At 40.0% G+C, this 24,393-nt stretch overlaps 1 protein-coding gene across 1 annotated transcript in view; it reads left to right on the forward strand.

Annotated features, from left to right (window-relative positions):
• tenm1 (teneurin transmembrane protein 1) overlaps positions 1 to 24,393 on the forward strand; it is a 138,925-nt gene that overhangs the window by 61,732 nt on the left and 52,800 nt on the right. The window contains exons 12-20 of the mRNA XM_061834623.1: positions 39 to 68; positions 205 to 351; positions 2,568 to 2,802; positions 4,037 to 4,156; positions 4,259 to 4,520; positions 4,806 to 5,091; positions 10,830 to 10,973; positions 13,645 to 13,897; positions 19,051 to 19,283. Of these exons, the coding sequence (XP_061690607.1) occupies positions 39 to 68; positions 205 to 351; positions 2,568 to 2,802; positions 4,037 to 4,156; positions 4,259 to 4,520; positions 4,806 to 5,091; positions 10,830 to 10,973; positions 13,645 to 13,897; positions 19,051 to 19,283 (1,710 nt within the window). The remainder of the gene's footprint in view (positions 1 to 38; positions 69 to 204; positions 352 to 2,567; positions 2,803 to 4,036; positions 4,157 to 4,258; positions 4,521 to 4,805; positions 5,092 to 10,829; positions 10,974 to 13,644; positions 13,898 to 19,050; positions 19,284 to 24,393) is intronic.

Here is a 24,393-nt window from a genome sequence, read left to right on the forward strand (position 1 = left end):
TGCTGTCATTGTCACTTTTTTTTTTTTTTCCTCCGCAGTTACTCATGATTTGGACATCGTTGTGAAAGGTAGTTTTGAACTCTTTTGGGCCGATTTTTGAATCATAACAAATGCTACGAATTTTGAACAAATTCCAATCATCACTGTTTGTGTGTGTTTATGCGTGTGCCTGTTTGTGTGTGTGTGCATGTGCGTGATCTTCAGATGGGTGCCCAGGGTTGTGCAGCGGGCACGGCCGCTGTACCCTGGAGCAGAGTGGCTGGCGCTGCGTCTGTCAGGCTGGATGGAGTGGGCCTGGATGCAGCGTTGTCATGGAAACTGACTGCAATGATGGAACAGACAACGATGGAGGTGACATTCTATCACCATCTATCATTTTCTATCCCTCTTCTGTCTTTGTTACCTCTTTCATTTCTGTCTTCCTTGCACTCCTACAGCCCAAAAAAAATCAACTTCATTGTCCTTCCTTTCGTTTCCTGTCTGTGTTGTCCCAGTTCTGCTGTGAAGCTTGTGGCGTCCTCTTGGTCATCATTCAAGTGTGTGTGTGTGTGTGTGTGTGTGTGTGTGTGTGTGTGTGTGTGGTGTGTGTGTGTGTGTGTGTGTGTGCATGTGTGTGCGTGTGTACTAAATGTCTGATATGCATAACACCTGCTGTGATGGGGGGGGGGGGACTCACATATTCCGCAACCCTTGCCTAGAAAGCCATTATAATTATAATTAACATTACTGCAGAGCAAAAAAGGAAAAAGAAACACCCCAAAAATTGTTTTATAATTTAAAAAAAAATCTTAATTTTGTACTATAAATCGATGTCAAGTGTTTTATTTTATCATCAATGTTGTAAATGTAAAGATAAAAAGGTCACACAAGACACTTAAAATGTAGGAAGGAAAGCTATGTAATGTTTTTACTGAACAAATTCAGAATTATTATTATTATTACTATTTTGAAGAATAGCTCAGTGCAGGAGGCTTTAAATCTTGATACAGAGGTACCACACCTTAGGTCCAACATATGAAGTTTCTCGGCTACGGGTGATATCCAATGAAGTACAGTAGTTATTAACAGCAATGTAACAATACATCATCACAACATTTATAATATTATGGTGGCATATATATGTATACTTATGGTATGGATGTTTTTTGTTTCATACATATTTTCTTAAATGATTCTTTAGTTTAATTTCATATAATCATAGTGGTATGAGTTCTATAAATAGACAAGGTCATTTTGACATTGCAGGCAAACATCAAAGAATTACAAGGTGCTGCATTGCAAGAAATTCATGACAAATTGAACAACAAATGCAGTATACTTTTTGTCAGTATCACGCTGTTTCACAGAACTCATTCTCGCTTCCAGTCTTTCACTCCTGGCACTTTACTTAGCTCTTCAAAAACCACAATACAGTTGTAGCCGCCAGTTCTTGGAATGTTTCTGTTAGGCTCTCACATCTGGCTTTCAAAGAAATCCTTTTCTCTCTGAAGATCGACAGAGATGGTAAGTTGTTAGTTATGATTGAATGAAAAGGAACTACAGTAAACCCCCGCTACATCCCAATTTACACTTTTGGTGTGAGTGTATATGTGTAATTATAGTTGTTAGTCCTTTTTAAATACTGTTTGTACAATACTTGTGTGCTCATCAATTGTTTTTGCACTGTCTCAATATATTCAACATTTTTGTGTTGCTCATATTGTGTATTGAAAGACGTTATAAAAAATGTAAACGCTCTCAAAAAAAGACAGATTTCTCTTGTTCTGCCTGGATTGGTCAGAAGTGAGAATAGGATTGGGGATAAACAAAAATTGCACTCGGTTTGCAGTGATCGGCCATACTCAAATATTTACGCTCCACAGGTATTCCTTATTCTTAAATGTAGAACGTGCTGCATTGTTTTCAACTGCCATCTGTGCATAGTAATTTACAAACATTGTCCTTTTAGAGGCAACAATGTAGCACATTCAATTAATTGCATTCTTTCAAGCTAGAGTGGTGAATGGTATGGAAATGAATTATTGCACTCGGGCACCTTTGAAGGAGGAGGTTATAATAGAATATTGTTGGCCTTTAGCTCTCTGCTCTGTGGTCAGATACATTTAAATGTCAGCACTGCTTCCTGGCTTTTGAGAAACAAGCCTAAAATAGGAAACACAAATGCCAGCCTGGCTCCTGTTACCTGCTGCTTTGCTGCTATCAGCAGCCTATTGTTTACGCTGAACTTTTATGGCTCACATTCAAATAATTGTGCTGACAAATGCTTGATTTATAGTAATATAAACGGGGCTTGATGACTGAATCTAATTTGATTTACCTTTGCGGTAATGGTGATATATGCGCAGTTCAATATCTCAGATTACATCTCTTGGTTGTAGTTCCTCATTGGCTGGAGGTGCAATTCTTTTTTTTTTTCTGTTTTGGCAGAAGTTTTATAATATCCTCTTTGAATCTTGTCCAGACTAATATAGTTCACTATTCAGCCATCTTGAATGCGGATATGGAAATTCCATTCTTAGTATCATGATTTTCAGTGATCTCTCGCCATTTTTTTCCATCTACATCAGATGGTCTTATCGACTGCGTGGATCCGGACTGTTGCGAGCAGCTGAGCTGCGGCTCTGACCCTCTGTGCCGCGGCTCAGCTGACCCCATGGCCCTGCTGCAGCGGAACCCATTGCCCCCAGCTGCACCCCCCTCACCCATGAACACACACACTCGCAGTTTCTACCAACGCATAAACTTTCTCCTTGGCAAAGCAGCCACACACACGCTCCCTGGAGACGTGCCCTTTGATACTAGGTAGGTGCTTGCTTACCCTTTGTGAGTCTAAGTCGCCTCGCGCATGCAAAGTCTCTCCCTTATTTATTTATTTTCTTGTGAACGTGTCCTTAGATTGTCTATTGTTTGAATCTGAGACCGATACTTAATTATGTGCCTACTGCAAGATGAAGCTATCAATTTCTCCATGAATTGTGATTGGTTGAGCACATTCTCGGGGTTCCGACCGACGCACGTAGTCAGTATCACCTAAAATGCCCATTTCCTCAAAAAATAAATAACAAATACCCCCTAACCCTAACCCAAGATTCAAATAATTACTTAGTTATTTTCTAGTCGGCGTTGTGGGGCAACTGGTTAGAGCATCAGTCTCACAGTTCTAAGGACCGGGGATTCAAATTCTACCCTGGCCTCTGCGGAGTTTGCGTTTTCTCTTCGTGCCTGCTTCGGTTTTTCCGGACAATCCTGTTTCGCCCACGTCCCAGAAACATGCGTTAATTGGAGACTTACTATTAAATTGCCCCTAGGTGGGATCTTGAATGTGGCTGTTTGTCTTCATGTGCCCTGAGATTGGCTGGCAACCAATTCAGGGTGTACCCTGCCTCCTGCTTGTTGACAACTGGGATAGGCTCCAGCAATCTGGTGACCCTTGTGGGGATAAGCAGCCAAGAAAATGGATGGTATAAATATTTACTCTGCAACTAACCATTGTTTTGGCTTCCATTGAAGAAAGACAAAAGGCTGTCAGTAATGTAATTAAAAACATCAGAAAGTTTCATTTAAGAATGGGCAGTTACCCCAAAACGACAGCAATTTGTGTTGCACTTTCAAAATGTTCACTAAGATCAATTTACATGAACATAATGACTCGTTTTATCAAATAGCTTCAGGACAGTAAAACTATAAAAATGTGTTTGATTTTTTTTCAAAGTTCATATTTTCCATCCTATTATTCAAGTTTGATTTTTTTTTTTTTTTTAAATCATAGTCAGTTTTGAAATGTTTAAATTGGCCATTTTATTTCTGGAAGTTGTATCCCGAAGATGTCTGGCAGATTTTTGTTAAACAATGGAGTATAATGAGGAAAAAAAAAACACATTAACTTTGTTTAAAGCACAGTCTTGTCTGGCGAAGGGATCACAGCGTGCGTCCGTTCTCAAACAATCATTATTGTCAGGCTGTCATCCTCTGCGTCTTTTGTGTCGCTGTGTGCTTTTCTCCAACTGCTCTCCGCCTTTTTTTTTTTTCATACCAGTCGTGTTGCTGTGATTCGAGGCAATGTTGCACTGCAAGATGGCTCTCCATTGGTTGGCGTAAATATCACCTTCCCTCAGCATCCCGAGTATGGTTACACCATCAGTCGACAAGATGGAAGGTGCGAAAATACATACACGCGCAGGCACACGCACACCAACACATACACGTATCCCTTTCCTCCACTTGTTTTGTTTTGTAACTGACTTTTCCAACACTTTAGTTATGACCTGGTGACTTTGGGTGCGATGTCAGTGACGCTGATGTTCCAGCGCCCGCCTTTCTTGCCACAAACACGCACCGTCTGGACCCCAAACAACAACTTCTTGGTTCTGGATCAGGTCATCATGTCCAGGGAAGAGGCACAGCCAACGAAATGTGAAATTAGGACTGTTTTGAGTCCCTATCCTCTGGTCCTGCCCTACCCACTACCCAGATACACAGAAACATGTGCAGAGAAGGGTCCTGCTGTACCAGAGCTTCAGGTACTTAAGTATTTTTGCTTCCTCTCTTTTGCATTAGATGCGATGTTAGGATCTTCATATTCATATTGAAGTGACGGCTCTGTTCTTTTATATATTTACATATTACAATGAAAATGAAATCATTCAAATATAAAAAAAAAATGTTGATGATTACTGGTAATGTATGAGCTGTTATGCGAGCTCTATGCCATTCACACCCAATTAGCATATAATACATTTAGTGATAAAACACATTTTTTCATCATCAAAAAAATTCCTTTTGTTTTTTTTTTTTTTCTCCTGCAGGCGGTGCAGGAAGAAGTTGCGATCCCAGGAGCCGCCATGAAGCTGAACTATTTGAGTACACGAGCTGCAGGCTACCTCTCCTTGCTGCGTATCCTCCTCACACCTCCATCCCCATCCTCCCCCATCTCCCCTCTGGGCGGCTTGTCTAAGGTGCACGTTCGAGCTTCAGTCCAGGGAAGGTTGTACCAACGCTGGTATCCTGCTGGCCCCGGTCTGGTCCACAGGCTAGTTTGGAATAAGACAGATGTGTACGGTCAGGAGGTGTGGGGCCTCACTCACGCAATTGGTAGGTTGAAAAATACACCTTTTATTGTTTTATATGGTCATTTGGAGTATTTTTGTGTTGTTGCTTTTTCAAGTGCAGGAGTGCGCATATTTAGTCGAAGTATCATATCCGGCAGTTCATCATCAAGGGTGTTCGACTCTTTCAGCCTATGCCACATTATGGTTGCTCTTTTAACAATTTGTCTCGCCATCATCATATACTCGCCTATGCATTTGAATCACATTTTTAACTGTGAATGTAGAAATTCATATTTGTAGGTTGAACGTGTATACAGTATATTGTATTATCCATCCACCCATTTTCTTAGCCGCTTATTCCTCACAAAGGTCGCGGGAGTGCTGGAGCCTATCCCAGCTGTCAACGGGCAGGAGGCGGGGTACACCCTGAACTGGTCGCCAGCCAATCGCAGGGCACATCAAGATAAACAGCCGCACTCACAACCACACCTAGAGGCAATTTAATTCCAATTAATGTTGCATGATTTTGGGGCGTGGGAGGAAACCGTAGCGCCCAGAGAAAACCCCCACAAGCACAGGGAGAACATGCAAACTCCACACAGGCGGGGCCAGGATCGAACCCTGGACCTCAGAACGTGAGGCCAACGCTTTACAGCTGTTCCACCGTGCCACCCTATATTGTATTATGATTCGGATTATTGTTGGTTGTAAAAAATGTACTATTGGTAACAGTATTTCTATCATTACAGCGTAATTCAGGTATGTGCACAGTTGGAAAAAGCAATAAATTAAGGAGAACTAATATGCAGTCAGTGGAATAGTGTTCTGATAAAAATTAGAATGGTAGATAAATGTTTGTTGTTGCTTTTATCGATAGGCAAGTTTAGCAAGTTTTGCCTCTCATTTGGTTTAAAGGTCTTGACAGAGTGAATTAGTTAAAAGCCCAACAGCCTATTTTATAAAAATATTCAATTTGTTGAGATATCTAATTAATTTCTTTCACTCGAAAATAATGTAACTTGAATTAATCTCTTCCAACAACAAACCTTTGCCATCATATTTTTTCATATTTATCGTGTTAGTAATGTTTTGTTTAATATGACCACTTACCTCTTCTTTGCCATATGGTATTGTTCTGAAGTGGCTTCACAAAAAAGCTAAAGTAAAACATCAACAACATGAAAACAATCATTTTGATGCTCATTCAAATGAAGCACCTTGCTAAATTCTTGTGATATTGAAGCCTTGTGAAACTTTGGTCAATTTCCACATTTTTAATACACAGGGCACTCAATAATGGAATTCCTTCTCTCCTTGAAACCCAAACTCATAGAGATGTCTACCTTTTTTAAACAACATAACTCAGTTTGGAAACTATTCTGGCTTATAAAAACTGGCTGCAGGCATTGCGCAAATCAAAAACTCCAGATACATTTTGGGACATATACCGTAATTTAGTCTGTGGGCACTGTAATCTGTAAAGGGCATTGAAGTCCTTACTGTTTTCAACCTTTAACAGGCCACATAAAATAACAGGCAGGCTGTTGACATATGTTCTATAAAACCTATTTTTTTTTCTTGTAATAAGTTCACTTCTCTCTATGACATTGCAAGTGGAAGACACAAAAGGCTCATACAGTACTTTGAAAGTTTGCGTAAACAAATCAAAAGGTTTTCTTTTGCTTTTATTCTCTTCCACTCATCTCCGTCTCAAGTCTGTCACCTTTTGTCCAAGCACATTTTCACTTGTTCTCTTTCCCACCTTCTGGAAACCGTGATCTCTCTCTTCTATCTTTGCCCTTCCTCCTCCTCTTTTCTTCTCCTTACTTTGTTATTTGCTCCATTCTGTCTCATCTCCCCTGTTGCCTCCCTTGTCTCACGCTGTCCACATGTTCTTTCCTCTGTACCCTTCCCCCTCTGGACTTCCTGGCGCTTTTCCGGAACGGCGACCCGCACCACCGATGATTGTATGTCCACATATCCGCACAGTCAAAGAGTTTGAGAGAAAGGGAGATCATGATCTGTTTGCTGGGGTGAACACATGCCTGAGGCTTCGACACAGGGGAATGAAGGTTTTCATTTTCTGTGCTATAGTGCATGTGCGTCTTATTGTTTGTAAGGGAGTGTGAACGTACCCAAGTATGTGTGTCCCGCCTGTAAATACACCTTGAGTAATACCGCGGTGTGGAAACACACTTTGCCTTTGCACTTTTCTTGCCTTTGCTCTAGTTTCTCAGTTTTATGGTAATGGTTCTGGATTGAGGTTCTTGGGATTCCGTAGAAATCAGCAGCTTTTTAACAGCTCCTCTCTAGATGCAATGAATTTCCCCGACACTAAATACTATTAAAGACCCTGTCAAGTGATTTCTGGTTTTTGTTTCTAAATACATTAAATATGTTTGAAGCTAAGGTCTGAAAACTTGCAGAGATCTATTTAGTATGGATTTGATGAACTAGTGTTAAATTCTTTTCACCATTTCAGTTTTGTGGATTTTGGGCTGTGTCCAGTACTCACTTCAGCTTTCCGGCATGAGTTGGCAATTCCCCACTATAAATACTGACGGCTACCATTCCATCAGCAGCTGTCCGAGTTACTTATTAATAATATCTTGACAGATCAGCAGAGTACCGTATTTTCCGCACTATAAGGCGCACCGCATTATAAGGCGCACCTTCAATGAATGGCCTATTGTAAACCTTTTTTTTTTTTCCAGAAATAAGGCGCACCACATTATTGGGTGCAGAGAATAGATGCTACAGTAGAGGCTGGAATTACGTTATGCATCCATTAGATGGAGCTGCACTAAAGGCCCAATATTGATCCATATATAAGGCGCACCGGATTATAAGGCGCACAGTCTGCATTTGAGAAAATTAAAGGGTTTTAGGTGCGGCTTATAGTGCGGAAAATACGATAATATAGACATTCCAGGGAAAGTTTGCTGTTTATTACGTTTCCAGGCGACAAGCTAGAAGGGTAACAGGGTCTTCCAATTTGTCTACACCTTGCTCCGTCTTGTCGTGTGTGAGGCGACATAGGTCCACATAGACACGTCAGGGAAAGTTAACTGTTAATTAATATGATCACAGCACAATTTAGCTTAATCTTGCACCAATTAGCCTAGTGTCGGCCATTTGGTGCAATTCTCTCTGTCCGGGTTGTTCATTGCAATATAGCAAATTTAACAGTAAATTCAACATTCACTCTATCTCCGTCCTTATGCTCATCACTAAATGTGTCAACAAAGATATGCCAACATCTTCTAACACTGATCTACTCACATATACACCTGAATGACTAATAAGAATGTTAACCTGCTCCTTAGAACGTTGCCTGCATGGTTGATAGTTTTATGGTGGTGACAGATTGATTCACCCACTTGTTTGACAGATGGGATGAAAACGCACACCAATGACGCAGGACCTTGATTGATGCCAAATCCTCTGTAGTCAGGTTCATTTTGTGGAGGACTTCAATTATGTGTTATATAATGTCCTAGTTTCCATCTTTTTACCCCAAATACATAATTCACTTGTGTTACATAAATCATTTTCAAAGTCTTTATTGTAGACAAAAAAAACTTTAAAAGAAAAGAGGGGTGTTAAATTATGTCTTTTGTTTAAAACCAGTCAATTTGATCATCTTACCTACATTAATTTGCATGTTACTTGTTATTTGGCATTCAGGCCCTGCATTAATATAAAAAAAATTAAAGGTTAACATAAGATCTGATATTCCTAACCTAGGTTTGTTATCCTAATCTAATTGTTTTCGCCACATCTTTATTGAATGGAGCTGCTGGGTTGACCTTGGATGCCTTTTGTTATTTCATTCCTTTAAAGTGAATTTTACACCCCACTTATGCCGTTCGACTGCCTGTACCGGTATTTCTGCTGACTTAGGTCCTCGGTTCCCTTGAGCGCATGTCAATTCACAAGCATTTAGTTCCACAACGAGGCAAGTTTGAGAGATCAGTGAATGGAGTATTTGACAGTGGCAGGTCTTGCTTTGCAACATTTGCGTCAGAGATGTCAAGTTGTGTTTAACGGGACAAGCCGAACGAAGAAGTGTTGTATTTACAAATGTATTCATTGTATTCATCCTCTGCATTAACTGTAATCATCACTTCTGGTTGGAATATAAAGTGCCGTTTTGTTCCTTGTATTTGCATAACACCTTGACATGACTGTTGTTAATATTGAACAATACAATGTGTAGAATAGCAATGACTGTGAGAGGTGTGTTATTTTTGTACTTTGTGGACAACTTGAAGAACTGACTGAGAACAAAGAGGTCGTCCTTGAGTTTATCAAAGAAAGAAAAATATTCATAGAAAGTCGCGTCTTTAGCCTGCACATATTCTTTTGTGACTTAAACAATTGGTGAGTTTTTTTTTTCCTTTTTGTCTGGATTAAAAAAAAAACAACCTTGTAAATAAAAAAGCCCTATTTACTGTGTGTCTACTGAGAAATATACTGTTTTTATTTTTAATACAATCAGGATATTTATCAGCATTTTGTGCGTGTGTGTGTGTGTGTGTGTGATTGAAAAGCTAATTTGCTGGCAAGCTGAGTGGGAAGCTGCACTGTGTATCAATACAACTCAGATGCTCGGCACCAAATTCTAGGGCTCTTTCATCGAAGACAGACTCCTTTTGATTATACTGCTACTTCATTCTGATCTCTGCAGACAGACTCACTGATGAGGTTTTGCCATACAGTCCTTTCATCTGGCTCAGCCCAAGATACAATACTGCTTTGAGAGCGATTGAATTCAACTTCACTATTACTGCAGGCACGCCGCCACAAAAATGAACTCAATATGTTTCCGTAGGGGTTGAGCATCCTTACCCTGGTCACTAAAAACTCCATCAGTGTACACTGATTACAGAGCGCATGAGAGCAACATTAATTGTCTAGTGTCTCACTGAAAACAGCTGATTGTTAAAGTCTGTTTTCCAAATGCTTATGAACACGAACATTCAATAAAAAAAATGTATTGCATATGCTATACAGTAAAAGGAATAGATGTAGTACATGCAGTCATTTGTACCAAAATAAGATACATGGTTTGACAGGAGAATGAAAGAAAACATGACGGCATGGTGGATCAGCTGGAAAGAGTTGGCCTCACAGTTCAGAGGTCCAGGGTTTAATCCCGGACCTGCCTGTATGGAGTTGTTGCTCTCCCTGTGCTTGCATAGGTTTTCTCCCACATCCCAAAAATATGCAACATTAATTGAATGCTTGTGCTCTGCAATTGGGTGGCAACCGGTTCAGGGTGTACCCCGCCTCCTGCCCATTGACAGCTGGAATAGGCTCCAGCAGTCCTGCGACCCTCGTGAGGATAAGCGGCTAAGAAAGTGGATGAATGGGGTGGATGGATGGCTGTACAAAATGTTATAGTGGATTTAAAACTGTTTTGCAACCCTGTTTTTGTGATCTACAAAAGATACCAAGATAAATGATTTCAAAACGGTTTTCCACCAATAATTTCACCTGTAAACTGTGCACCTCAATTGCAACCACCATGTTTCACCGTTGGTGTGGTGTACTTTTAGTGATCAAACGTTCAACCTTTATTTCATTGTACCAAAACAAATGTTCTCAATTGTGTTGGGGAATCTCCAAATATGGTTTTCTAAAATTTGGAAACCAAGGTTTACCTTGGCAACAGGGGTATGAAGACTCATATATGCACAGTATTTGGACAGAAAAGTGAAAAGATTGGCAAGAGTAAGATTTTAAATTCCCCATCTATGTTTATATGTCTGCTTTTAGTATCGGTCGGGTATGAGTATGACTCGTGTCCTGGAGTGGTTCAGTGGGAGAGGAGGACAGCTCTCATCCAGGCTTTTGAGTTGGTGCCCTCTCACCTCGGAGGTTGGTCCCTAGACAAACATCATTCCCTCAACATTCGTAGCGGTGAGTATGTGCCAATTTACATTGAGTTAAACTTGAACATTTTGTACATTTGTTTTTACAAGCTCTTACATCTCTGCACCAAAATTGGTTATAATCATATTCAATGTAAAAACAATTCATGTAAAAGAAAACATCTTGAAATTAAAATTGTCTATAAAGCAAGTGCAGTACAATCATTACTAAATGTATGTTTTAATACATTTACTCCCAACTACTCTAGCTGCTTCTTTGCCTCCTCTAAAAATTAACAAAGAATATATATGCAGTCGAGTGAGGGTAAGGTTGCTGACGCTTTTTTTGTAATTCATCATTTTAAATGTCAGTATAGGCAGATCAATTAAATCCATGTTGGTTTTGGTAAAGGTCTTTGTGATTGTAAAAATCAGTTTATCGCCGCACTGCACCAGCTTTGGTAGTTAGCAAATGGACTGTGAAAAAAAACAAACAAAAAAAAAATGCAGTGTGCTCACACCGTTCTCTGGCAATAGAAACAGTAAAATGCAAATGCAACCAACTGTATAATGAATTTGGCTACATTAAAACACACGAGTAGTAATTAAAGAGAGCAGAGGCTGTGTAAAAGTTAAACGCTGCTTCAGCTGTGCATCAGCCTATGGCAGCAGCAGGGCACTGGACTGGCTTGTCGAAAGGCCATTTTCTGGCAAATTTTTTCCAACACCAAAGTCGTGCTCTTAATTTTATCTCCTGGTACCTACGTTGTCTTTTTGTGTGTGTGTGTGTGCTACTGCCATCATAAAACTGTGATTTGTTAGGGTTTCTGATATGATCCTTGCGGCATCAGCCATAAAATTGACTGACTGGAACAATAACTAATGTGGATGCTTCCTTTATTATTTCAATAGCAAATGCTGAGCCGCTTTCATTCTTGTGTAATGCCACACAGGAGTGGGATGACTGGGACAATTTCCAGTCATGCGGCAACAGTGAACATCCACAGAGTTGCATTTTACCATTCACAAATTCAACCATGTGGAATTTTGGGGGAACTGATCCTCTATTATTCATGGAAAAAACGTACTTATTTGCTGTTTTTCTTCTCGGTTCAAAACCATGTCTGATATAAAAATATTGTTTTGGCCCCATCTGGTGGCATCTTGGTGCCGAGTAGATATGTTGACGTGATCTTCATTTAGTCAGGCCATATGGCCTCGCCTGGGAGGGAAAAAAATGTTCTTTTCCACCATCCTGTTGCATTTCTAAGCAATCGCAAACATTTTTACAGAAGCATCACTTACTCCTGGATATTTTTATTTATTTATTTTATTTTTTGCGACAGGAGGTCACTCTCCTGTGGGAATAGTGTAGCCTCAAGCTACATAAAAACCAGTACAGTTTTCTTCACTTATAAAATTATTTTATCTTTGACTCTTCTTTTATTTGCTCCTATGGTTATCAAGTTATGGGATTTATTGTGATGAATTAAATGTAAGAGTTTGGTGTGACTTGCTTGACATGGCTCAGACCAAGTAGGTCCTTGAAGTTGGGTAAACACAATGCTTCTTAATGAACCTTTTTTTTAATGGGGAATAGCCCACATGACAAGTGTATGCTTACTTCTCTTATATTGTGTAGTGTTCCCGAGATGGACAAAAGAGAACGAATGAATCACTATGTCTCTGCTCGCAACCAGATCTTCGACTTGTTCTCTAGACTGACCTGTGAGAGGAAATGTAATGCCACAAGGCATCCAGACTGCCAGAAAAGAAAAGGAAGAAGAAAGTAGCAGTAGTAGAAGAAGAAATAAAATAATTAAGTGATTACACGGTCGCAAACTCTCCTCCATGTCATTTTGTTTGTATTGGATAACTTCAGAGACACTTTTTACAAGTACTCAATATAACTGGTTGATCCTCTTTTATATAAGATAAAGAACAAACTTCCAGTCAGTCCTACTTGTCTATTATTTAGTTTCACATCACACCACCAACTTTGTGACTCAGTTCAACTTGGTGCTGCCCACACACACGTGTGTGATCTTGAATATTGAAGAGCTTTGACTTTTACAATTGTCTCACCGAATGTTTTTTTGACCCGATCAAAGAGGAATAATCACTCTTACTTCTCCTAAATTGAAGGATAATCAGTGACGATTGTCTTTTAGAGATTAATAATCAATAATCAGGCTTTGGGGCTAACTGCAAATTGGCCCAATTATCAGAATGTGTGTACGCTGCTTAAAGCATGACACATTTATTAGAGTACAACGGAAGAAAATCTATCCAAACACTGCAGGATCTCTCCAAGTGAGATGGTGAAGAATGTACAGCGCAGGTCACAAAACAAACTTGTAGTTAAACACTACACTAAACAGTTTACAAGCAGAGGATAAGTAAAGGACAGATTGCGGGGAAGGCAATTGGACACAGGTGCAGAACATGATCTCAAGTTAGCTGATCACATTGATGGCGAATCTTCAGAAAATACACACAGGAACAAAGGAGATGACACTTAAGAGGAAATAAATATGACATCTTGGATTTACTGCAGCAGTTAGTTCTAGGTCGTATTATTTATGCATTTTGAAGCTCTCTGTTGGACAGCGCGGAGAACCACAAGGGACTATCTCGCAACCACTTTTTGTGTTCCAATACACAGGAAGTGTAAATATAAGTGATGATATATAGTAATTAACTCATTTGTCTTTTCCCAGGAATCCTCCACAAGGGAAATGGGGAAAATGTCTTCCTCTCCCAGCAGCCCGCCGTTATCGCCACAGTCATGGGGAACGGATTCTACCGGAGCGTCCCCTGCGGGCCCAGCTGCAGTGGTGCAGCCCGTGATATGATGCTATATGGTCCTGTGGCACTGTCCAGCGGCCCTGATGGTTCTCTTTATGTTGGGGACTTTAACTTCATCCGCAGGGTGCATCCAGATGGATACACCAGAACCATATTGGAACTAAAGTAAGTTGAAGGCAGATTTTAAACATCGAATTGAGCATAATTGCATTAAAATGAACTGACATGCAGTATGAACACATACACCATACGAGTTAGTACTGTATGTCTTTAGATCTCATTAAAATGTCTTTGTGATCTCTTTGATTTCGGTTTGCCTTCATGCAGAAGCAGTGGATGTGTCTTTCTGACTCTCTTCTCAAACTCTAATCTATTTCTTTTGGCAGAGTATTTAATGTGAAATGATGTTTTTGTGGTGGATTATGACAATATCATACTGTGCTGGAGGCACTACAATCTCTATTTCTCTATTTCTCAAGCATAGTATCTCAATGGAATTTCACAGTTATTTGTCCTGTGAAACATTCTTTGTATGTAACTTATATTTGCTGTTATTGTTGCACCTCTTACTAATACTTCTCCTTTAGACTTTCATCGGGCCTATATTTAACACTTAAGTTTCCAGCAGGAATAAATAGCGAACAGCTTCCTGCTTGGATTAATATTTAATATAAAACAATGCAGTCATTTAAATCAACCCTCATCATAAAACATTTTTACTGTGCCTTGCGATTTTTTTTTTTTCTCGCTTGAATTGTGAGTTACATATTTGCTTTCTTTTTTCTTTTTTCAATGCTCCACATCATGGCTTGTTATCAGAAACCGGGACACCAGACACAGGTGAGAAGCAGCGATTAATACCACATTTGTACGCAATGACAAAAAGAGCAAGTGCTGTAATATCAGGAAACATTTTAAAGTCTGGTTTGTGGAAGCTGCACCTTACGGTCTTTTTGATCATTATTGGAAGAAAGCCTGGGGCCTGGTTTGGGTTAGACATATGTAATCGTGTAAAGTATGATGTTGGAATTCCCTCAACCTTTTTTGTATGGGCACCTCTATTAGCGTTTAGTGAATATTAAGCTACATATGTGTACACGACTATGAGAGTTTTAAAATATTATACCAAAAAGGCAACGTTACTATAGTATATGTCTCCAAGTGTGGAAATGTCAGTTTACAGGTGATGCTTGAACTGCGATGATTTTTTTTTTTTTGTGTAGCGGGACAAAACCAGCCAACTGCATGGTAACCTTGATTGGGGAAATACAGGGAGTCGTCGAGTTAAGACGGTCTCGACCTAAGACGTTTCGACTTTACAACGCCCATCCCCCGTCCGCCATTTTGTCTGGCTAATGCTTGTCCGTGTTTGTGTGCCGGGAGTATCTTTGCATTCTTTGTCCACCTTTTTAGACATTACCGCCCCAAAGAACAAAGCTGTGTCTTTTAGCCATGCTTCTGCAGCCGAAAGAACATCCATTACCATGGAAACGAATCTCAAGATCATAAAAAGATTGGAGAAAGGAGAGACACCAACACAACCAAGGCTTCAGTCGTTCAGCCGTGGTGAAAATTATTAAAGACAAAGCTTGTATTTTAGTGCATGTGAAGGGTTCCGTTCCTATGTCAGATATAATGATCACAAAATAAGGTTTATTGATACTTGTGGAGATGAGAGAGGATTGAGGACCGGGTTCCTTAGCAATAGCTAAGCACAGCTTCCCCTTTTTCTTCTCCATCCACCTCTCAGTAGTAATACTAAGTACGTCAACTTGTTTATTCCAATGTATTTGTTTTTTTATACAAAGTAATTTTGATGTAAATTCTGACCCAGCGGCGGAATCCGATTTAAGTCGAAATTCGAGTTAAGTCGCTACTGTATGAACAGTTTTCAGTCGTAGAACGAGGACTCCCTGTATGGCAAAACTGTGAAAGGATGAGCAACATTGAAAACAGCATATGGTGTTGATATACCAGGCCATCAAATCCGCTTAACAAGCAGTTGTCGGCAAATATCAGACCAAAATAAGTAAGGTTGTAACCCTGATGCACGGAATGTACTCATCTAGAGGCACTTAAGATACCCTTTCGTCACCCTGGAGGTTTCTCCTGTACTTCCTGCTTCTATGTCTGCTTTTTACTGTTCGGAGCACATTTCATTTTGTATGCTATACTATTGTTCTCCCAAGTCAAATGCATTAATTATTCATCCGTATTCAGCTCGCAAAGCTTTCATATTCACATTTTTTCCCTGCAAAGTGTCTATCAGAAAGCAGAGTTTTCAAGCAAGGTGTTCTCAGAGGGGAGACAATATGGGATGTACTCAGCGTGAAACCATTGTCTGTTCTTTGCCATCAAAAGGAACACACAAGGGAAAGAAGTCCTCTACAATACAGTCTGAGAGACCCAGACAGTCAAGATGACCGAGTCATTTAGCTCGGAGAGTTGTTTTTCTCTGATGTAATGGAAAACAATTGGCGACAGTGACATTATTTCTGATCTGGTTGTGATGTTAATTCTCCTTAAATTACATAAATGCCTTTTGAGGTGTGCCTCTAATTTAAAAACAAACAAACAAACAGTCAAGTGATTTGCAGTCTGCTATTTGCACCGGCAATGCTTACTGCAACTTTAAGAGGCCCAACAAATATTTTATGCTGCACAGAGCAGTGACACAATTTGAAACTCACAGAAAAACTCTCTTTGGCTGAAGTTTAAATTATGTATGTGCAATTCAGTGCAGAGTTCTGCGAACAGTTTTATGCTTCATGGCCTCAATGACTGACAGCCCCGTGGACTACGTTGTGTTATTTTGTTGTAAAAGCGAAGGATGTTCATGTTAATGTACACGTGTATCTGAACGAATGTGGCTGGATGCTAGCTGGCGTCCGAGGTGCCGCAGGTGCAGAATGGGAGCCACAATTCTGTCAGACTGCCGAAATGGAGATGGGACGACACTAGTAGCTTACCATCACTAGTGTGTGACTGTGCAGGGAATCAATAATGTGTTCAATTGTCACGTATCTTTGAGTACTAAAAGTGCTCTGCATTCATATCAAGAGTGAGTTTTCCACCTTGAGAGTTTTAACTAAATTAGGGCTATTCAGTTAAAATTTAAAGACACAAACGGTCATAAAACATAATACTTATGAAATATTCCAGCAATATGTAATGTTGATTTCACATCAAACTCTAAAATAAAGTAAATAAAATTACTCAACCAATATAACTAAAAAGGTTGGTCACATCAGTTAAATATAAATGTAATCTGTTAGTAATAACAACTTACTGTCTTTAAGTGTTTTTTTAAAATGATTTCTTATTTTGTCTTTGCTGTCATCTACAACAAAATCACTTTCGTTGTTATTATGCACATGTTGATTGCATTGCATGTGTACATGAATTCTCTCGCCCAAATAAAAAAAACAACAGAAAAGTCAGAAGCCCCCATAGGTTGAAACAAATCAAGATTCATTGCCTACAGGCCATGCCAGTTACAATGTTTGTCACAATAATCTAATGACTCCAGATCTGGAATTTTATTCATCTATTGAGAAACATATTAGTCATTCAAACCAGTTAACCCAGGGTCAAACTAATGTAGTCGGTACAATTCTGAGCCAGATTCTCCCTTCTAGCTAAAGTCAGAAAGGCCCAATTATTATCTTTACTGATTATCTCATGCTGTTTGTGCGTTTAGAGTGTGGTTTTATTGAATTTTTTTGTCCTGGCCGCGACTTAGTGATTGTGACATGACGTAAATGATAACAATGAGAAAGCGGGTTGAAGCACGGTCTGTTGCCCGAGTTAATTAACGGAAGAGAGACGGGTTGAGTTAATACATGTCATCTAGAAAACTTGATGTGTGCACCAGGAATGGGCTCAGCTGTGTCTCTGTTTGTTGATATGTTCATGAACAATATTCTGTTAAAAACAAAACCTACATTTTGAAAAACACCTTAGTGCCTATAAATTCCAAGTCATTTAACATCTTAACATGTATGATATGATTACATCCATATCATTCTTGGGTGAAATAGAGTGTGCATCTCTATGTTCAGTGTATTTCTCTGCAGTGTGTATGACATGACTATTGTCTTTCACAGTGCTCTATGGAAGTGCTTGATTGTGATTTTAATTCAAATCGAAACAGAAAATGAAAACTTTCCCAATGACTTATGAAGGGTTTTCCTCTAAATAGCCTTGCTGGTTTACTGCATGTAAACCAAGAGGATCTCTATAAAGTACTATGGAAAATATATGGATGCCTTGGCTTAAACTGTTGCTACTGTGTGATTAAGTGGTGAACTCAAGTATGATCACCTAGCTACTTCAATATAATGGAGTACAATTAAAGGCAATCTGTGACATGCAATTAAGCCCAATTCCCACCTGGATCTTTGGTTAGAAGTTAGTAAAACCAATGAATTTGCCTGCTCTTGGTTGGACCTGTATGCCTTGTTTGTCAATACAGTAGCAGGCACACTAAAAGAAAGTCTACAATATCGACTTAAAGCTATATTTCTTCTGGACCGACCAGCCCACCCATGTTCAGTGCTGACATGCGCCTCTGCAGAACACACAATGCTGTGCGTAATGGATGAGTCCCAACCAAAGTTACTCTTGCTCACAGGCCATGGGGGGGTAATCTTCCGTTAAATGTGATTTAAATAATCGTTATTTACTGTACATCATCCAAAGTATTGTGGTCAGTAATGCATTTAGCTATCCATCAATCCATTATTTGCCGCTTATCCTCACAAGGGTCACAGGGAGTGCGGTAGCCTATCCCGGCTGTCAACAGGCAGGAGGCAGGGTAGACCCTGAACTGGTTGCCACCCAATCGCAGGGCACATGAAGAGAAACAGCCACACTCACAGTCACACCTCGGGGCAATTTAGAGTGTCCATTTAATGTTGCATGTTTCTGGGATGTGGGAGTAAACCAGAGTGCCGGAGAATCCCCTCGCAGGCACGGGGAGAACATGCAAACTCCACACAGGGGGGTCCAGGCTTGAACCTGCGACCTCAGGACTGTGAGGCCAACGCTTTACCAGCTGCATCACCGTGCCGGCGCATTTAGCTATAGAGTCATAATTTTGACAGCTCAACTTTTTATTAAAAAGTTGAAATAAAAGCGTGCAAAAATTAGATTTCATAAGACCGTCTTATAGACTTGCCCCCTTTAGTTTTCTTCCCTCCTTGAAAAATAAACTACTAAATAACGTACACAGGCCATGAATAATTTTTATCTTAAATGTACTTGCTTAAAGTATTGCTTTTTTCTAACTCTGTTCTCTGCTGACCTGTCCTCAATAGCACCAGCCCAGCTCATAAATACTACTTAGCCATGGACCCAAAGGGAGAAGTTCTTTATGTGTCGGACACCAGCAGTCGCAGAGTATACAGGGTAAGGAACCTTGGTCAGCCGAAAGATCCGTCACGCAACCTGGAGGTGGTAGCCGGGACAGGGGAGCAGTGTTTGCCCTTTGACCAGAGCCACTGCGGAGAGGGCAGGAAGGCCACTGAAGCTCCACTCAATAACCCTCGAGGTAAGCCCTTGTCACACAGAATGTTCTTCCTAATTGTCTGGCACTGCCTATTGTTACCAAGGTTATTCTTGTTGCACTGGATGGACAGATGTGCCTAATAATCCGGGTTAAAGGTGTACAATGTACAGCAAAATCTATTATCTGCATCTTTACCCTTTCCTGAGGAACATTGGATGGTTACTACATAGCGCCTGGGGAACAAATCTAGATCTTATGTTAGCATCTTGGTCGGAGCGCACAAAGAAAAGCCAAAGTCAAAACAATTCCTATGCTTTATGTGCATGACGTTCTGTGGAAGTTGACGTTCGTCCCATTTTAACTGTGAAAGCGGTGTCTGTAAAGGTGTGGTTGTAAGAGTTTGGTGTGGAAGAACTATCCTGCCTCTAAAGTCTCATGTTCTCCATCCATTTTCTATACTGCTTATCTTGTTGATGGTTGCGGGGAGCTGGAGTCTACTTCAGCCGACTTGGGCGAAATGCAGACCAAACTCTCAAATGCTCATCAGTTACCAGATCATCAGATACAGTTGTATCCATTTTGTATTTGAACTAATAAAGTCCCTAAAACAAAAATGCTTTTCAAATGCATTTGCAGCCAAAGCCTGAGTTGTATTCATATTCAGCAGTAGTATCACACTATATGAGAGCAATGTTTTGTTTCACGATGGCACTCATAAATGAAGTCTAGTTGCTTCTTAACTTAAGAGAAACCACATTGCTGACTGCAAAGACTTTATTGAGATGATTATTGTAACAATTAACTGTAAAGATAACATCACAATTTGTAAATCATAGTGTGCTTTGGGAAGAACAATGTTTGGATTTACTGTAATTCTATTAACTCTAAACATTACAGAAATATTAATGTAATGCTAGTTATGTTTTAATGACAACAATCTTTTACAGTAGTGATTATCTTCATTGCTTGTTCAATGGCACTTTGGATGGATGCTCTCATGCGTATAGTAAAATGTATTACTGCTTTAAAGATCGTACTGCGTGCTGCCAAAACCATCAATTTGCATCCCTAGCAATATGTCCTGTTTACTCGAGCTGAAATGGATTGAGGCATTCATCCTGGCAGGGATATATAATTTATATCACATCAGTAGTCGCACTGAAAATACTGGTTTTATGATAAGATATGATATTACTGTCTGACTTATTTTCTTACTGTTCTTTGTGGTACTGCGATCGCTCAAAAACCATGCGTCTTTCATTTGCAAAGAGAAAAGTGTCTCCATTTTCCTAATACGATACCACAACATTTATTTTCAATGTCACAGAGACCCCCGGTAGCAAGCAAACAGGCTGAAAGAGGCAAAGGCAGCTCCGGAGCCACGTGTTGCCAACCCCTGCTCTAGGCCAACCCTTTGGATTTGTACTACTGAGACTGAAACTGGCTCAAAAGTAGTACTAGTCATGTTTGGTATTTTGTGTGGCTGGTGAAGCTTTTGTAGAGTCAATTTAAAAAAAAGAAAAGAAAACAAGACCATATGCACACTTGTTGTTCTTTAGCTTGCTCCCTTACAATAAATAATACATTAGTGGCAGAAATAGAAAGTGGGAGAGGATTCATACTCATCAAAAGAAATATAAATAATGTATATTCTTAAGCTTGTTTTTGTCTTTACCTTTTATTATTACTATCTTACTTTATTCTCGCATTCCTTTAACCAAAGACTCCTGTCATGAAAATATCCTTTTAATATCAAGATAGTCCATGCTTCTCAGTGAAAATTATCTCCAGTGTTTAGGAGAAAAGCGTTCAACACTTTTGCCACAATTAGACAAGCTTGACATTTTAATTTGAGCTATAATTTAATTCCTGCTTATTGGTGTCCGTATTAGAATTAGGATATCAGCAGAAGAAGAATCAACCCGTGGGCAACCTGCGTCCCCCTCTATGGGAGAGGTATTGGGTTTCTCACCGTGTGCATTTTAATGAAGATTTATGGGCCATACTGAGAATGAATATATTAATTTGACGTTGGACAGACAGAACAGGTAATAAAAGTGTTAACCAAAAAAAAATCTTGGCCCAAAAGTACACTCCTCATTACATAATCTCAGATGTGTTCATTTATATTATATGCATGAGTGGAGAATTATTCATTTAAAAAAAAAATAATGTATATTATTACATACACATCGGGGGTTTCTGCACTATACAACGCCAAAAACATTGAGGATTGCTGCAAAGTGGACCTTTGAAAGGTGCTCATGACAGCATTCAAACCTTTCATGCCAACATTCATTCACATTTTCATTTTTTAATTTTTGATCTTAAAATATTACATTCTGAGGCAACAGGGAGAGAGAAAAAAACATCACACATGCTGAGTTTTTGAAATTAATATAAAAAGTTTGACACTTGAGTGGAAGCAAGGTCTCATTTTGCAAGGAAAAAAACATCTAAAAATGTGGGTAATGTTCATCATCATCATTAAAAGTGTGCTAATTTAGCTCATGATCACTTTACTTCATTCGTAGTGATCTAATCTGCATGTATTGCAGAAAATAAGTCCAAAATGTTGTGCTAGTTATGGCTGAATGACATCCGTGACTGGTCTGATTTTTAGTTAAAAAAAAAAATATCATGTACAGTACTTCGGTTTTCTCATTTTGCCCTAGGGTAGAACAGCTTTTGCAGGATAAGCTAATCAGGTCATTATCAACCAACTATCACACTGGAGCGGGGCTCAAACAGAACTAAGTTGGGCCACTGGGGGCTGTGATATTTAGGAAATCATATGCTGCCGCGAAGAAATAATCACTGTCCTCCTCATTCACACCAACACACCCAGCCACCTTTGGGTCCCCATATGCCACCCGAGATTGAAGCACGTCCCTGTCAGCCGTCGTCCTACACGGTCTCCTTTTTCAGTTCACTCTCAGTTGGTGCATGCCATGCAGACTGACACTCACAGACAGCAAGTCTGTGGATTGCACAATAAATAAAGTGCTCTGTACTTCAAATGTCACAGGTCCTCAAAGTACGCTTTATAGTTTGATAATCACTGAACTTTTAGGTCAGCAGGCCTATGGGAGAGAACAAGATGTGGCGATAAAAGATTGGAACAGATTCCAGATAATTTGACGTCTGATTTGAAGCCTATTCTGTTCATTATCTGTGAATGCTGTAGAACATTGTGTTTTCATTTCTATATGCAGCAATAGAAAATTGCCTCCCAAGACTCCTCCTGTTCCCTCATGGTCAGGTATTTTATACTCTTTGGCTCGTTGCGCTTCACGGAGTCTTGTGTGGCCGCCGCGTTCTGACTAACCAGCTTAGAAAGGCTCTGGAGGTTTCTACCCGAAGCCTCCCGGTACCTAGTCATCCATCTGCCGCAGCCCACGCTCATGCTCCTCTTTACTTCAGCCTCCAGCCAACGGTAATAAGTGTTAGACTTCACTGAAAAATATCTGTCCATTTGAATTGTATTTATTTATTTATTTTCAAAATGTCTCTCTATGATTCCATGGCATTGATCTTATCGTGTGCATTTCTCCAAATGAGCGCTTTCCTCTCTTTTTTTTCTGCCCTTTGAATCCTTTTTCATGTGTCATCAGTGGATCATCCACGACATACAGTTGCTGCAACACGATTGCTGTGAAACGTAGGACAACACTGCAATCGCTCGTTACAATAATCCATAATTTAGATTTGAAGCCAACAAGGCTGCAGCCCAGTCGAGCACACTGCTGTGCAAAGTTTATTGCATAAAATGCACAGATTATCCTGTGTCCTTCACACGCTCAAGATCTGGAGCATTGTTTAGAGTTGGCTCCACGTGCCTCCGCTGTCAATTAGCTCGGCAAATAAAAGCCCTTGCGCCATTAAAGATGGATCCCGTGTCTGACATGAAAGAGACACAATTCCCTTGAGATGCAACAGCCGTGGCCCACATTTTTGCACTCTTTCCGTTCGCAAGACGAGCGTGGTTCATTTGTAGTGAAGAAGAGCAAGTGTTAATGTAAAATTAACCACATTCGTGTGTAATATGTAGTCCGCTGACTCACAACATGTGTACATATTTATATAGCTTGAGAGATGTTCTGGTGTGCTGTGGGAAATTATCCAATTTCACTCCAATGGTCTAAAGATTTGTACAAATAATGCATGTATGCCAGTGACGTATTTTTTTAAAATGTAAAATAGGCATCTGCTTCAGTAAAGATCGGAAAACACTGATGTAGACTGAGAAAAAGAATTGATGGAAATTTTTATTTCATTCCTTACAGAATTCATTTGAGCAGTTTTATGTTCACAATTTGTTGTGCAAGGTCATTTTCTGTTCCGTCAAGGCCAATGAAGGCATGGCAAGAGCCTTGACTTCAACCCAAGAGCCAAGGCCCTCTTCTCTGACTTCTTTGACCTCCCAGCCGCATAAATTGCCTTCTAAATCAACGGACAAAATAAGGCAGCCGCTCTGTGCGTGTACGTGTGCGTGTGCATGCGTGTGCTTCTGCACGGTATTGCAACTGCAGTGTCAGGCGCTCCCATTGACCCACAGGGGGCAGACTAATGCCCTTATCAGAGGCGGACAAGCTGCCTCCACATTCTCCCTGTTGTCACTTTGCCCCTTTTCTCCTCTGATGCTTTCTTTGTGTCTTCTTTCTCAGATACTTGTTTTTCTTTAAATATACAAACACCGGGCATCATCTCTCCCAGATCTGCAGCTGCTAGCCATCTGGAGTAAAGACACTGTCTATGTGCTGAAAGAAGTGCTCATGGTTATGATCATGTTTACTAGAAAGGGAGTTTAGCAAAAGAAAGAAGAAATAACTACAAGTTTTGTGAGATATGCTTCAAATGGCCAAGGTTTTGTCAGCCACCAACCTCACACCACAGCAGCCAGGCCTCATGCTGTTCAGTATCTACCTTGTCTGGAGCTTGAGATATACTGTAAGCGGCTTAGTTGAATGTGTAACCTCACGCGTTGAATAATCGGAGTCGAGATCAAATATTCGACGCCGCTTGCAAGTGTATGAGCCACTATCAAACGCCAGGGTGCCGGTACACAGCAGTGACCGTGTGCAATTGGAGCTATTCATGAAGGTTCCTCTGTTAAAATGCAACACAAAGGATTTCAGTCTTATATTTTTCA

Source organism: Syngnathoides biaculeatus, chromosome 11, assembly GCF_019802595.1.
Source record: "Syngnathoides biaculeatus isolate LvHL_M chromosome 11, ASM1980259v1, whole genome shotgun sequence".
In the NCBI taxonomy this organism is placed as follows: Eukaryota; Metazoa; Chordata; class Actinopteri; order Syngnathiformes; family Syngnathidae; genus Syngnathoides; species Syngnathoides biaculeatus.